The following is a 15729-nucleotide window of genomic DNA, read 5'->3' on the forward strand; positions in this document are numbered from 1 at the left end:
CCAGCACATTGTAGCAAACCCTAAGATTGTGTATTAGAGGCAAGATTGGAATCTTACTTGCTTGATCCACAGTTGTGATGCAACAGTTTCCAATGGGAAGATGATTAGCCAGAGTTGTTGCAGAATGTTTTCATTCGGATTGTGCATTTTCATTATGTACAACATACAAGACAACTTGCTCTGCAAGTGTCACTGCCTCAGACAGCTTAGGGTTAAGAAAACCAAAAGGAATAATGACACTGTGACTTTAAATATTTTCTTCCTAGTATTAGTGCTGACTTTTGAAATGGAAAAAAAATGAACCTTCCACTTAAATGACAATAACCGTACCTGTAATTATACATCTTGTGACAATGCTTCAGATGCATCTTAACACTGTCAATAATTCAGAGTGCCCTCTTCTGGAATTGCACAGGAATTTGTTACAGACGTGAGATGGGTGAGGTCATATTTTTTATTGGACCAACGTCTGTCAATGGGAGAGACAAGCTTTAGAACCACATAGAGCTCTTCTTGTCTTTCTAATATCCTGGGACCAACATAGTTACTTACAACAACATTGCATACAACAGTAATTTGCTGTTAGCTAAGCAGCATATGAACTGTATGATCCTGAGCACATTTCTGGAAGGAGAACGTGTTGTGAAAATATTGTTCCCTGTTGCATCGATTGACAAAGGTGTGGGATCTGCATGTTTTACCCACGGAAGCTTATGCCCAAATAAATCTGTTAGTCCTTAAGGTGCCACCGGACTCCTTGTTGTTTTTGTGGATACAGACTAACACGGCTACCCCCTGATACATGTTTTAATAGACATTCTAGCTGTGTGAGCTGTAACAATCCCTTCTGTTTGTGTCTCAGGCTATGGCTACACCACAGAGCTTACAGTGGCTGTGCCGCTGTGCGTTGTTAGTGCAGTTGCTCTAAGCCTACAGGAAAGAGCTCTCCTGTCAAGTCAATTACTCCTGCCCCCGGAAGTGGCAGTAGCTATGTTGATGGGAGAAGCTCTCCGAACAACATAGCACTGTTCACTCCTGCGCTTACGTCGGTGTAACTTATGTTGCTTGGGGGGGGGGTGGCTTATTCACACCCCTGAGCGACATAACTTAAACCCCCAGACCTAAGCTGCAGCGTGTACATAGCCTTAAATTAGATTTTTTTGTAGAGTAAGGATTCCGCCTTCTACATTTGCAGCCCCTTGTTTTCTTCTTCTCTTGCATTAAATACTGCAATAGGATATTCCCCAGGCACTTAATACTGGCCAAGCAGTTCCCCAATCCATTTCCAAAAGATGCTGATTCTGCTCCTATTGAAGGAAATGCCAAAACTTCCACTGAGAGAGACAAGGTGGGGGAGGTCATATCTTTTAATTGGACCAACTTCTGCTGGTAGAAGGTGAAAGCCTTTGAGCTACACGGAGCTCTTCTTCAGGTCCGGGGAAGCTCTGTGTAGCTCAAAAGCTTGTACCTACCACGAACAGAAGTTCGTGCAGTAAAAGATATTACCTCACCCACTTTCTCTCTCTCATAAAACACAGCTCCAACAACATTGCCAAAAACCTCCAGTGACTTCAGTGGAAGCTGGATTGGGTCATGTCCCTAGCATCTGTTTGCCAGAAGTTGGGAATGGGCAACAGCCAGGGATGGATCACTTGATGATTACCTGTGCTGTTCATTCCCTCTGGGGCACCTGGCATTGGCCGCTGTCGGAAGACAGGATACTGGGCCGGATGAACCTTTGGTCTAACCCAGTGTAGCCGTTCTTGTGTTCTTATGTCTTGGTAAATTACAAGAATGGGTAACCAGAGATGGGATTGATGAGAACTTATCTTTATTCTGGGTTGTTCCATCCTGGGTTTTGGTTTGGACCATTACCGAGATAGCTGTGAATAGTGTATCTGGATCTTAACTTCCCCACAGTTTGGGCTTGGTTTGAGTCCTTCTCTACTTATAACAGTTATAGGTACAAAGGATGGTCTAGCAGTGGATAATGCTCTGGCCTCGGACGCAGGAGATCTGCTTGGAGCAGAGAGCATATTTTGTTCTGTGTTTGTACAGCACCAAGCACAATGGGGTCTTGATCCAGGACAGAGTCTCCTAGGAGCTACAATAATACAAATAATAAATAATAATATTGTCCCATCCACAGACTTCCTGTGTAAATTTGGGCAAATCACTTAATGTGTCCACACCTCAGCTGCACATCTGTAAAATGGGGCTAATACTTCCCTACTTCTCAGGAGTACCACTAATGTATGTTGGTTTGTTTCTAAGAGTAACTCAGTGATACCTTGGTGTAGATTAGTAGCTTGGACCAGTCCTAAGAATGAAACCAAAACTGAAGCAAACTTCATCTTCGACCTTGCCCAGCCCCTCCCACCAAGCCACTCCTCCTTTGCCAAGCATCACGCCACATTGATCCCACTTCTCAGGTCACAAATACAGCAGGAGAGGATCTAGTCAGTCACTCATATGTTACCTCCCTCAGCATATGACACACATATGATTCTGTGATTTTGGGGGCACTGCACATGTCCGTCATGCAACCAGTGAGATGCTCTTGTGGTACCAATGGTCTTCCTTCACCAGTTTCCCTTTCTATAACAAACCCACTCAAAAATATAGGCCCTGATTTGCAAATCCAGATGAGCTGCACTTGACATCCAAGGGGACCAAATTCAGGGACAGATGAGGATAGGTATGGTTACCAGCAGAGATAATAGCAGGCTTTGGGCTGCTCTCGCTTCTATCCAGCTGTTCACAACCCTAAGAGGCCCTTCCAGCAGCTGGAAATCACCAGGGCATAGAAATGCCCAGCCATGCTTCTTTTACACCAGGCATGCTCTCCAGGCTGGTTGTTGAGCGGGAATTAACTTTGCACCAGAGGGTCAACCTAAGGATATGCCTGGTTCATGTTCTGCTTTTAATTTTTTTTCAACAACTTACTATTGTAAAATGCTGCAAGGAATTCTTAGAATCATTGACCTTTAGGGGTCTATCCTGCAAGGTGCCTCCATCTGGGAACTGAGGCCAAGCACTGAATTCAGATCTGGATTCCAATTCTGAACCTCCCACACAGTTCAAGGATGTCTGGATCCAGGAATATGGTTTGGGCCTATCTTTAATCTCCTCTGGCCTTTGCAGAGGCTTCCTGTTCCTAGTAAACATCTCACAACTCTTCTAAAGTTGGACAAAAAGTGGGCATAACAGCAATACAGATGCCTCCTTACAGGCAGAGCAGGGAATTAAGAATGAAGAAGCATTTATATTCTAAAGGGATATTTACAGCTGCTTTGAATTTTTTTTCACTTTTTACCTTCTGGTATGAAATTTGACCAAGATTTGTTCCCCAGAAAGAACAATCAGTACAAGAAAAATACTGTAATTCATCGCACCCATGTAGCTCACAATTGCACTTTTGCTGTTGTGGTAGAAAATAGTATGTATTAGAACTTGTCCTATAATGAATTCCCTGGTTTATTATTTCATACCCCTGGGTATTCACTCTCTGGGTATGACATTATCTAGGCTTTACTATTAGTTGTGGGCAATAGGCTGCCCTCATCTGCCAATGTAATTAGCTCCAGAACAGTATTTTAGGACAAAACTTTGCTGTCAGAATGGTACAGTGGATCATGAATCCAATATTCTGCTTTCCAATTCCTGGTGATCTTCTCAGCACAGCAAATCTTGGCCCAAGTATTCAGCTGTTCCAATCTGTGCAGAAGTCCTACTGACATCCCATGGGTCCCACACATGTGAGAAGAATATTACACCTGAAAATTCACTGTGCTGATGGGAAATCAGAATATTGCTCTTATCAGTGAGCGTACCAACCATCTCTCTGCCTGCTGGGACGTCATTCCTACTGAGTGCTACTGCTAACTTTTTCTCTGCTATACTCATTTTGAAATTGTCACAGAACTGTGAGTTTTAAGTAACAGCTAACAAACCAGGAGCTTTGCCCAAGTAAAAAACAAAGTAGGCTTGAATAATCTAAAACCTACAAACCATTTGCACAAGCGGAATACCCAAAGGGAGGAGCATGTTCTTAGAAATATTTTCACTCACTAAAGTTGACTTTACATGCTCATACCCGTGGCTTGAATCTGTGCCACCATTTGTGACTTCTGAGGTCATCGTCCCTAACTGTGGGATTATTTGTGATCCTGCACTTCTGCATGTCACATTGCCCTACATGGGGGAACGTTATTTTCATTCTATCTTAAAGAATTTTCTACATTAAAGACAAATTTTTTATTCTGTGGAAGATAATGATTTATTCTAGGAAGATAATGTTAGAATATTTGATCTGAGGAGGAAAAAATATCATAAAACACCTTATCAGAGCAAAAACAATTCATATAATCTCAAGACAAATATATTTGCTTGTCTAGTTGATTAGCTCTTTGACATTATTTCTAAATCTATAAATGGGCAAACAATGCTCTACAGACTGATAAAGAAAGAAAGATGATATTCTCTGCAATATGGTTATACTTTTTGATGTGTAAGATCCAGATCTAAAGCTCAGTGAAGCCAATGGAAGAACACAATTCATATTTATGTATATATAAAATGTGGTGGTTATCATGTGTTCAAATCACCACAGCAAGATCATGTAAATTACACGGGAAACACCAAATGACCCTCCATATCCATTATACTTCTTGTAACTTTTAATATGTTTTGCCATTTTGTTTTAGAGGCAGAGCAAAACATGTATTTGCTTTATCTGAAGGAGAAATAATTTGCAGAAAGAAAAATGTGATTCTAAAGACATCCATCTGAAACAGAATTCCGCCTACAGATGCAAAAGCAATCGATTAATTCTAACATTTCAGAAGGAAATTAAAAGCATGGTTGTTAAAATAACCAAAACGTGTAAATATTTAAAGGCAAGCAGGAAACTATTTAAAAAATAATCTCTCAGCCTTGTGCACAATGAGAGGACATTCATTTAAATTCTTAATAATGTCTGGTTTAACCAAAATATCACTAACTGCTACTCCGTAATGCCCTTTCCTGTTTTTCTTCACCCTTGTTTTGATTTCTCTGAGAAATACACACAAGAATGTGATACACGTTCAATATGATATTCTTTGGTGTGTAATGGAAACATCCAGCCACACCAGTTTAAGATTCTCACTCATTGTTAGCTCTTTTTACTGTATGTGATCCATCCTAATAGCTTGATTGGCCCTGCAAAAACTATGCTTGGAAACCACAGTCATTTAAAAATATATAATATTAGTTAATTGACGGTAATAAAAAACAAAAGGAAGTGGGAAGGCTGCCTGCCTGCTCTATGCTTTATGGTCCAACAGAGTTTACATTAGCCCTGTGTTTTTCCACTTTCCTTATATGAAATAAACAGCTGTAATTGAAAAGCAAGAAGCTCCATGGTTTATAGAAATAGGTGTTGTTAAGAGCCTTAGCCATCTAATTTTCTTCCTATTGCAGGGCAGACTTCTATTGTCTGTTCTTTAGAGCTAATTTCTTTTCTGATCAAAAGGCCTACATCATTGAAAAGGTAGTAATGACTATTCATTTGGTTGAAACCTCCATTCTGCAGCCTGCAAAGCTTTATTTAGAAACTGCTATTTCTTTCTAAAAGGAAAAGCTCATTTATGTCCTCTATAATGTCAATTAAAGTTGAATATATTTTAATTATTTATCCTGTAGAGAAACCTTTCAGGATCTCAATTTGCCATGCCTATGATATAGGGTCTAGTATACAGCAATATGTGACTGCAGAATGATATCTCAGAGCGTAGGGCTAACATGTGTTTTGATTTTAATTTACCACTAATGAATAGTTTATTTGCAACTAATTAGCAAGTTAGAGCGGTACAATTAGTGTCTGATTTCTCTAATAATATTTATAAAAAAGGAGAGCGCTGTTATTACTAGCAAATAAAGCTGGTTGTTCTGTAAAGAAAACATTCTGCACTAGGTTCTTTTAAATTTAAATGGGTAATACAGAATCGTTTGAATTGTTTAAAAAAAAAATGAAAGCAGCCCTGTCTCAGTTATCATAATCATTAGGCAAAACGATCATTAATCTATATTGCAACAATCATAGTAAGTAAACATTACCCAATGGAAAGCCTTTAAAAAAGCAGTTTTCTAGGATGACAAGTTACCTTACATTATATTAATAACTTGTAACAAATTAAAACAAACTGAGCCAAAAGTTGTGCAGACAAAGTACTAAACATTTAAGGACTATATTAAGGAATGAAACAGACCAATATAGAATGATCTTGTTACAAGGACCCACATTTTCATTGACTTGGACAGGTAGCAGTAAATATTTGTATCCTAAGGCAGGTGTTTAATGTGGACTTTCCTTTAGTAATTATTGAAGTTATTATTTGTCTCCCTTCAGAAAGAAGTGTGTGTGTGTTTTCTAATCACCAGCTGGCCTCAACTTTATCTTGTATAGCTTGATTTGGAGTGATCAGTGTTCCACTTACAGACCCAGTACTTCAAATTTAAGTGAAAAGTGATCTTTTGGAGAGATCCATACACATATATACATTTAGAACATATGTGGATCAGACCGATCAATGGATATATCGATCTGTCAAGCAAGAAGATTTTGTTTTCACATGTGTCCGTTTTTCACGCTCACGTATATACCTGCGTTTCTAAGCCATTGGCTAAGCGTAGTAGGGGGTAGGTTGAGTGAGTCAATTCAAATCAGAGATGTATGTACGAAAAATAATTATTCAATAGGACTCCTGAACTTCTTTTTAGCGACTATGTTTTCCCAGTGCCTCTCAAATACAGATTTTAACGTTTCTTTGACTACTGAAAAACCTGAACGTTAACGAAGCAATGTTTCTGTGGCCAGTTAAACCTCTTGCACCCTACGCTGCAGAAGCACGTGCGATGCAGAGCACACAATACAGTAGAGTAGGGGGACTGTTGAGAGATCCTTTCAGAAATTGACATGTAACCGATGATCAGCTCGGGGTAACACGGTGTCCCCGAACTGGGGACCTTTGCATGTGTTATTCCTTCTCCTCTTACTCAGGTGAGAGACACCGTTTGCCTGAGTCAGACCAGCGGGGTTGAGCCCACCCTTTGAAACAGGCGATCGCTTTGTCTGGGGAAAAATCACAGGAGGTGCAAATAATAAATGTATTCGCCAGCTTCTGCTATTTGATTATTTTTTTAAAGCCACGGCGGGCGAAGAGGCTCGCTGCTGTAACTTGCCCTCCCCAGGGAAACGAAAAACCGCCTGCAAACGTTATTTAAGATGCCCAGCGTTCAAACTGGTGGGAGCCGCTGCAGTCTGTTCACCTTATTTTATCCCTTCCAACAAATTCCAGCCCAGACTCAGGGCAGATTTTCTCATGCCTGCTTAACCAGAGCAGGGGCTGGTTTAATAAGCACTGTTGCTTTTCTAGCTTACTGGAGTGTCCGTTTTCCAGAGCTACTTTCCTTGTTCAAACGAGTCTCGTCTTTTCCCGAGGGCTCGCAGCACTGAGCCAGTCCAATGCTGGTGGTCCCATTACAACTCTGTTAATTAGTAACTGGAGGGGGGGGAGCGAACCCTTATTAGCAACCCCCAGCCCTCTGAAGCCAACCCCATGAAGCGATTACCGCGAGGAGCAGTTTGTCAAAGGCTAATAAACAAATTCCTAGCGAACACCTGAATGAGCAAGGTTCAGGAACACCCAATTAAGAAATGTGGCTACTGGTTGTTTTTTTGTGACAGTGGAAACAAGCTGGTATAGAAAAGGGGCTATTCAGCGAAGGCTCTGAGAGGTCTGTTTGCAGCCAGTCATTGTTGTCAGAGGCCAAATAAAAGTTCAGCTGGGGGGTGGGGGGGGGGAGGGAGAGTGATTTAAAAACATTTCCCAGTGTCTCTCTCAATATGCTATAAAGGGGTAATTGAAAAGCAATATATTTGTATCCAAACGATGCTGAGTGCATTTTTTTCTATGCAGCAATTTAAAAGAAAAAGTTAGTTTCCAAAGTATGTTAATAACCGGATTATTCCGTTTCCTGTACATAGAATCATAGATTATTCACAAAAAGAAGAACAGGAGGACTTGTGGCACCTTAGAGACTAACAAATTTATTAGAGCCAGTTTCCTGTACATGAGAGTAATTCCGTGGCAATCATAATTGCTAATATATTATCTACATCCCGATGCTAACAGAGCAAGGTCACAGAATAAGGAAGTTTACAGTGCATTGTCATTGGCTAGTCAGTAGTGATACACCTTGATGTGCCAAAAAAGACCGCGTCCCTATTAAAGATAATCAAGAGTGGGTCTACCACATGGAAATCTGTAAATCTTTTTATTTCCTATATTAGAGGATGAACAAAAATATCCACCATCTATATTTTATATCAGTAGACAGATACACAATGTGTGTGTGTGAGAGAGATCCATAAAATATATAACACACATAAAACCATGTTGAGATTGTAATTGAAAAAAGCATGAATATTTTGCCTTTGAAAGTCACAAATATATTTGATCTCAAAATATCACAAAACAGATTCATTTGTACTTGGCATTTTTGACACCTTTCATGTTGCCCAGTAGGATGGACATAAAATCTCAGCCGGAAATTGATCACTGTGGGGGCCAGGAGTCTTTGGTGCAGACGCCCCCATTTCAGTGGGAGAACCTTGCTTAAAAAACGGATGCAGTTGTAACGTTATTTCTTTAAAAAAAAAGTTTCTTCAAACCTGTGATGGAGTTGTAACTTAAAGATCGCATTAATAACTGGTGAGTGAGGTCCTAGCTTTGAGTGGACCCGATTCTGTTGGTGAGTGAGACACGTTTTGGGGCTTCCAGAGTGATCCTCTTCCGCGGCGTGTAAACTCGAAAGCTTGTCTCTTTCACCAGCAGAAGTTGCTCCAGTAAAAAATATGACCTCCCCCACCTTCTCCCTCTAATATCCTGGGACTAACAGGCTACAGCCGCACTGCGTGTGATGCCTGTTACTGGAGTGCTGGGCGTGTGAAACGCACACAGTCATGCTAACACGTGCATCCCCACATGTGGGGGGTTGGATCTCGTTCAAAGTTTGGCGTTGATGTAGGAGTGATTTCGCCCCCACCACCAGGACCGCGCGCTGCTCCGCTTTTGTTTACACCAGCCAAAGCGCTTCGCTTGTTCTGAGCCCACATTGCACCTTGCTCGGGGGACTCTCCGCGTTCCCCAGTGGTCAATCTACGCTGACGAATTAAAGGGCTCTCTGCCGTAAACCTTGTCTGGTCACAGGGCTTCTTGATCTGCAGAATTCCCGGCTCAAAGGGACTTTATCAATGGCTTCGGCTCCCTCCCTCCTTCGCCACTGACTAGACCCACTGGGGTCTTTGTAAACCGCGTGGCCAACTTTACAGAAACTTCGTGGGGGATTAATTCTTCGCTTCGTTCCCAGGCCCCGCGGCTGGGGCAGGCCAGGCCGGGTTCGATCCCCGGGCAGAGCCAGGGGAGGAGAGAAATCAAGAAAGCAGATCAATTGCAGGACGTTTAGCAGCTGGGGACTGAACCCGGTCCAGAGTGGCTAGCGGCTTGTTCTGCGCATAGCGCTGCAGGCTAACATTTGGGTCTAGCAGTGGTTGAACTGGGGGGAGGGGTGGGGACAGGGTTTAGGCCCTTTAAAGCGCTCTGAAGAGCGATTTAAAAATCCGCGTGGATCCGGTTCTGTGGTTCTCGTGACAGTCCAAGTTTAAAACCTTTCCCCTCTGTAGGCCTGGATTATCCTAGCAGCACCCCCCCCCCCTCCGCATATTCACTCTCGCCATTGACCAGGCCCTGGTCCCGATCCTGCTAGCGTGTAAGCACGTCTTTTAGCGCGTGGAGTCCCGCGGACTGCTTTCAGCATCGGGCCCGGTTCTACCTGGAAACAGGAGCGGTGACTATGCAAGGGTCCTGTCCCCTTCACTGAACAGACGTGGGTACGTCTGGGGGGAAGCCCCCAAACTGTGTTGCCGGTTGAGGCCCATAAGGGGCGACACCAGGGAGGCAGCCAGTCGTGGTACCCTGGCTGGAGAGGGTGCCAGGCCCAGTTTGGGGTGGTGCTGGTGCCGGCCGGACCTGGCGCTTTGTCCCACCGCTGTACCGGGCGCCGCTCTCAGGTCACCAATAAAGTGCATTGGAGTAAACAGGACTGGCAGAGCCCCTATGATTCCTAACTGTTGCTTTCTGACTCTCTTCTTCCCTCGTGTTATCCTCTGCAGCTCATAGACGGGAGGGGAATGGGATTACCCCGCTAATTTCACAGCGCAGTGATTGATTCACCCATCGCTAATTCCGCCATTGGGCACAACAGCTATTCCTTGCGATGGGACATTGCGAACCATCTATTCAAATAGTCACCCGATCTCCTGGCATTCAGAATCAGACAGGAGTCAAATTTTATAACAGCTTCCAAGAAACTTTGTAGGCAGTCGCAAAAGCTGTGCAGGGGGAAATATGTTCAGTAACTCGAAAAGACGAATGGGACAGATAAGAATATTTACTTTCTAAATCAACCTTTTTATTGTCATGATAGAAGAGACGAGATATCTCCTGGAAAATATTGCCTTGCTTTGAAATGATCTGCATAGTAAAATGTTGCATCGGTTGTTGGCTATCTTTGGACATGTTTAAATACAATTGATTTCAGTTTAGTCTCACACTGGCATGGGGCAAATTAAAATACAGGATGAAGCTAAATCTGAAATTTAAAATTGTTGCCAATTTTCATCTGACTCACTTTTCGCCATTCAGAATAAAAGAGCTTTTATATAATGGTCCTATAATTTCAACTGCCTACTGATTTTTCGTTGCATCCATACAGTCAAGATAATTAAAACACACAAAACGCAGGACTAAATAGCTAACTAACCAGAGTTCATCTTAATTTGTTTAAACGATTATTCAAAGCAAATAAGTGTAAACACGAGAGAATTGTTCTCACATCCGAGCCTGTCTTATTTTAGATCTGTAGTTGACTAAGCAAAATATTTGGCACTATTGATTAAAATAAAGGTGATTAAAACTGTCAAATCTGTTGCGAAACGTGGGGAAAATGTGCTTTAAATGATATCTTTATAGAGCTAAAATATTTAGATATGATCATGTCCTTTAAGGAGGTTATATTTCGGGAGTCATATTTTTCAAAACAACCAACCAAAGGTTAACTCCACCATAGCATAAGTAGTATTTGTTTTCAGATCGATTTTCCACCCTCCAACAGATGAACATTTGCCAGAACAGAATAACTATTCAAACACTCATTGGATTACTAAATACACAAATAGTGTCGATCCCACTGAGTTTGCAAATAGAATCTCGACACCAGTCACCAATATCAAAGTGAAAGTTTTCTTTATTGGTTTTTAAAGTTACACCGTTTTATTCCCCCATCGGTAGAAGCGGCGAGCAGGGGTGAGACGGGCGAAGTGTGTTTTTCTGCTGTGCTCAGGAAGTCAGGTGGCGGGTTTTCTGGCGCTCGGGAGCTGGCTGCAGGCGGCACACTGCGCGGTGATCCTGGGAACTATCTCTGGTTTGTTTCGCGGCGCGAAGCGAGCTTGAGGATTGCGGTGCTAATTATTATGATTTAATATGCGTATATCCTAGTGCTTCAATGCAGACCAGGACACTGCCCTGGGGAGGTCCCCTCTTCCTTGTGAATTAGCATCATTATCTTTATTGTCTCTCTTTTACAAGAAGAAAACGACAGCGCGGTGCATCTTCTCGGTGTAACTGCGTGACCACTTCGCTCGGGTCAGAAGATATTTAAAATAATTCCCAGTCATTTTTTTATCTACCCCCCCGTGGAGTGGTTGGTTCCCAGCGCCCACGCCGGAGTCTGCTCACACGCCGCCGATGTCAATCCGCAGTGATCCCCCCGCTCCCCTCTGGGCGCAGCTGAGAACAAACTCTTTAGGGTCTCACCCGGTTGAAAGCTCTTGTTCACACTGCGTGCACAGCTCAGCCCTCCGCCTTCCCCGGGTAGCCCTTGGGTTTTGTTTCTTATTCTGGGTTTGAGCAAAGCAAACTGTGAGATGCAAGGGAAGGAGGGGGCGGGGAGGATGCGGTATCTCAGCAGAGGAGCATGGCTCTGATGCCCCCCCCCCCTCCCATACATCCACCCTTGTGCTGTAGGGGGCCGGAGGGAGCGGTGAGGCGGCTGCAGGAGCGCTATGCCTTTAAGAAGCTCCTGACCCGGATTGTCCTCGCAGGTGTGGGTGCGGGCGGGGGGGGGGGGGGGGGACAGAAAGAGGGCGGTGGAGGAAGGCCCTTTGATTGACAGCCCCCGCGAGCCTCCCCCACAAAGTTTTCTTTCACTCCAAGGGGACTTTGCTGTTGCCATGAAAACGGATTTTGGCAAACACCCGCCCCTCCCCCGGGGGCAGCCAACTGGAAAAAGTAAAGTGGCAAAGAAAGGAAAGGAGATGGGGGGCTGGGCAGTGCATGCCAGGTTACCCCCCGCCCATGCACCCCACTTCCCAGCTACCAGGGAGTCCGGTCAGAGCCCAGACAACCAGCCCCCCCCCCCCAGCTCGGCAAGCCATGCTCGGGGCCACACTGGGCTTCAGCTGGGGTTGATGTGTCCTTGTGTAACCCGAACAACAAAGAGCCTTGCGGCGCGGGGGGTGGTGCATTTGTAGTGCCTGGGGAATTGCAGCACCCCCATCCTTTGATCGGGGAGCCGGGATCCGACGCCACCCTTCAAGATACCCGGGGGAGAGGAGGGGAGTGGGGAACCCTTCACTAGGGAGAGCTGGGCTCGCCCCTGCCCTCCTTGATCCCGCCATCAATGGGGGGTGCGGGGGTGAGCTGAGCTCCGCTGCGGCAGCCCCCGCCCGGGTCATTTCGGGGCTGCTCGCTCCCCAGACACTGGGGGGGGGGGGAGCTGCTCCGCTTCCTGCACGGGAGCAAGTCCCCACGATCGCGACCCCCTTTGTGCCCCGCACACGAGGCCAGGGACCGCGCAGCCCTTCGGCAGCCTCCCGCCGCGGGGAGCGGAGGTTCAAACACCCCCCCACACACACACACACCCTTGTGCGGCCGGGGGCCCCGCAACCAGCAGCGAGCCGGGGGTGGTTTGCAGCCCGGCTCCCTGCGCCTGGGGGCGGGTGGATCTAAAACAAACCGGACCCAAAGTTGCCTCCTCCCCCCAGTTCTGCAGGGGGTAACGTAGGGGGAGGGGCCGGGCCCCCTGCTTTCAGCGCGGGGGGGGGGTGCAAACGGGAGCCCCCTAAACTGCAACTTTTTTTTTTTTTAACCAGCTGGTCAATTACCATCCGTCAGGGCCTGTCGGGAGCCGCGCGCTGATTGGCTGCCGGCTGCTCATTTATAGGCCGTCAATCATCTCCCCCGGCACTGGGAGCGCACCGAGGCGGCGGCTAGAGGGGGGGGAAAAGCGCCCGGCGAGCCCCGAGTTTAGCCGCTTGTAGCAGCCCGCGAGCGCAGGGCCCCGGGGGGAGACACCTCGCAGCAGCCCGGTCCCCGGCCTCACCTGCCCGCCACGCTGGCGCACCTGCTGCCCGCCCCGGCCATGTACAGCATGCTGGAGGGCGAGCTCAAGAGCCCCCAGCCCGCCCCGGGCGGCGCGGGGGGCCCGGCGGGGGCTGCGGGCAAAGGTGGCGGCGGCGGCGGGGGAGCGAGCGGCGGGGCCGCGGACCAGGACCGGGTGAAGCGGCCCATGAACGCCTTCATGGTGTGGTCGCGGGGCCAGCGGCGGAAGATGGCCCAGGAGAACCCCAAGATGCACAACTCCGAGATCAGCAAGCGCCTCGGGGCCGACTGGAAGCTGCTGAGCGACGCCGAGAAGCGGCCCTTCATCGACGAGGCCAAGCGGCTGCGGGCCGTGCACATGAAGGAGTATCCGGATTACAAATACCGGCCCCGCCGGAAGACCAAGACCCTGCTGAAGAAGGACAAGTACTCGCTGCCCGGCAACCTGCTGGCCCCCGGCGGGGCCAGCGCCGTCAGCAGCCCCGTCGGGGTGGGCCAGCGCCTGGACACCTACGCCCACATGAACGGCTGGAGCAACGGGGCGTACTCGCTGATGCCGGAACAGCTGGGCTACGGGCAGCACCCGGCCATGAACAGCCCCCAGCTGCCGCAGATGCACCGCTACGACATGAGCGGCCTGCAATACAGCCCCATGATGTCCACGGCCCAGTCCTACATGAACGCGGCCTCCTCCTACAGCATGTCCCCCGCCGCCTACGGCCAGCAGCCCGCCACGGCCATGAGCCTGGGCTCCATGGGCTCGGTGGTGAAATCCGAGCCCAGCTCCCCGCCGCCGGCCATCACCTCCCACTCCCAGCGGGCCTGCCTGGGGGACCTGCGGGATATGATCAGCATGTATCTCCCGCCCGGGGGGGATGCCACAGACCCTTCCACCCTGCAGGGCAGTCGGTTGCACAGTGTCCACCAGCACTACCAGAGTGCCGGGACGGGGGTCAATGGCACTGTACCGCTGACTCACATCTGAGACTGCTCTGCCCTCAACACAACCTCACCCCGCTCCTGGGACAGCTGGTTGCTCGCTTGAGCGGACTCGGACTCAATGCAACTCCCCGGGAAGACTTTTTCAAAGGAAGGTTCGATGTTGCGTGTGTTTTTTGTACAAAAAAATAGGGGGTGTGTGGACTGGTTTTCTCGAATAGAGCACAAATGTCTCCTGGGAAGTTTTTGAAACCGCAGCCACGTCTTTCCTGGTTTCTGATAGGTTGGCTCTATTTTATTCTTTTAAAAAAAAATTGCAAAACCCGTTTTAAAGGTCTTGTCTATTTCAGTTTGAGTGTAGCTGTGGAATGGACACGTGGCGGGCTTTCTTCAAGCTCAGATGTTTACATTTTTGTTTGTCGCCTTTTTTTTATTTTTAAGTGCCCCTCTCCCTCCCACGCCCCGTGTCCTGGTCGAGGTTTTACCCGAATCCGTAGCTTCCACGACCTCTCCACCGGGGGGGGGGGGGGAAAGAAGCTGTGCGGGTCGTAAACGCAAAGTCTTTTTTTAACTTATAGTAAGTTGTGTGTTTTGGTTTTTATTCTCTTAAGCTTGTAAACTTCTGTAAATCGGTTTGTGAATTTGACTGTGATACCGTTTTGACATACCCCACCAGGCAACAAACGCTTCAGTTTTGTCTCTCCGGTTTCTTAAAGGACTTTATCCTGTGAAACACTTCTCTCTTCTCCCCTACCCCCCAAGAGATCAATAAATTTTATAACGGGCACCTCCCCCGTCTCCTGGCGATTTGTATGTTGGGGTGGGCAGCCCCACGGTGCCCTGCTCAAAAACTCAAAGAGAATAAGTGCCTCTACCGAGCGGGTTACAGGGGACACATGTAAAGGCCGGGACTAGACAACAGCGCGGTGAGGTTTAGACCGTCGCTTTACAGCGCAGAATTCCATATTGCGGTGCGAAAGGTGAAACCCGCTTCCCTCCGGGGTAAACGCTTAAAACGGGTGCTTTGAAAACCGCTCCGGTCCTGCCCATCAGCTCTTGCATCACGGATCTCACCGCGCCTGGGCGTTGTTTGAAAAACTGGAAGTCCCTTGCGTTTAATTTCTCGTGCGGGGGACAGCAGGGCTTAGGAAACCGAGCGGGTGGAGATTTAGCTACCCACTGCCTCGCTTATTTTTAAAACTACGAGCCACTTGTTGCCTCTCCAAAGAGGCATTTCGCGTTCCCAGCTCGCCGGCTGGGTGTAGCGGCTGAAAGGTGCGGGTTTAAATTCTCTCTGAGGTGGGCT

The 15729-nt window shown here is 47.0% G+C and overlaps 1 protein-coding gene across 1 annotated transcript; it reads left to right on the forward strand.

The window, feature by feature from the left end:
* Nucleotides 1-13336: 13336 nt before the first annotated feature.
* Nucleotides 13337-15210, forward strand: SOX3 (SRY-box transcription factor 3). Its single transcript, XM_005294617.4, has one exon. The coding sequence runs from the start codon at nucleotides 13525-13527 to the stop codon at nucleotides 14467-14469; it is 945 nt and encodes a 314-aa protein (XP_005294674.2). The 5' UTR covers nucleotides 13337-13524; the 3' UTR covers nucleotides 14470-15210.
* Nucleotides 15211-15729: the final 519 nt, after the last annotated feature.

This window comes from Chrysemys picta, chromosome 9, assembly GCF_011386835.1.
Source record: "Chrysemys picta bellii isolate R12L10 chromosome 9, ASM1138683v2, whole genome shotgun sequence".
NCBI classification, from domain to species: Eukaryota; Metazoa; Chordata; order Testudines; family Emydidae; genus Chrysemys; species Chrysemys picta.

Excerpts from the sequence above, each read along its gene's own strand:
- SOX3 (XM_005294617.4), top strand. The coding sequence starts at position 13,525 with ATGTACAGCATGCTGGAGGGCGAGCTCAAGAGCCCCCAGCCCGCCCCG.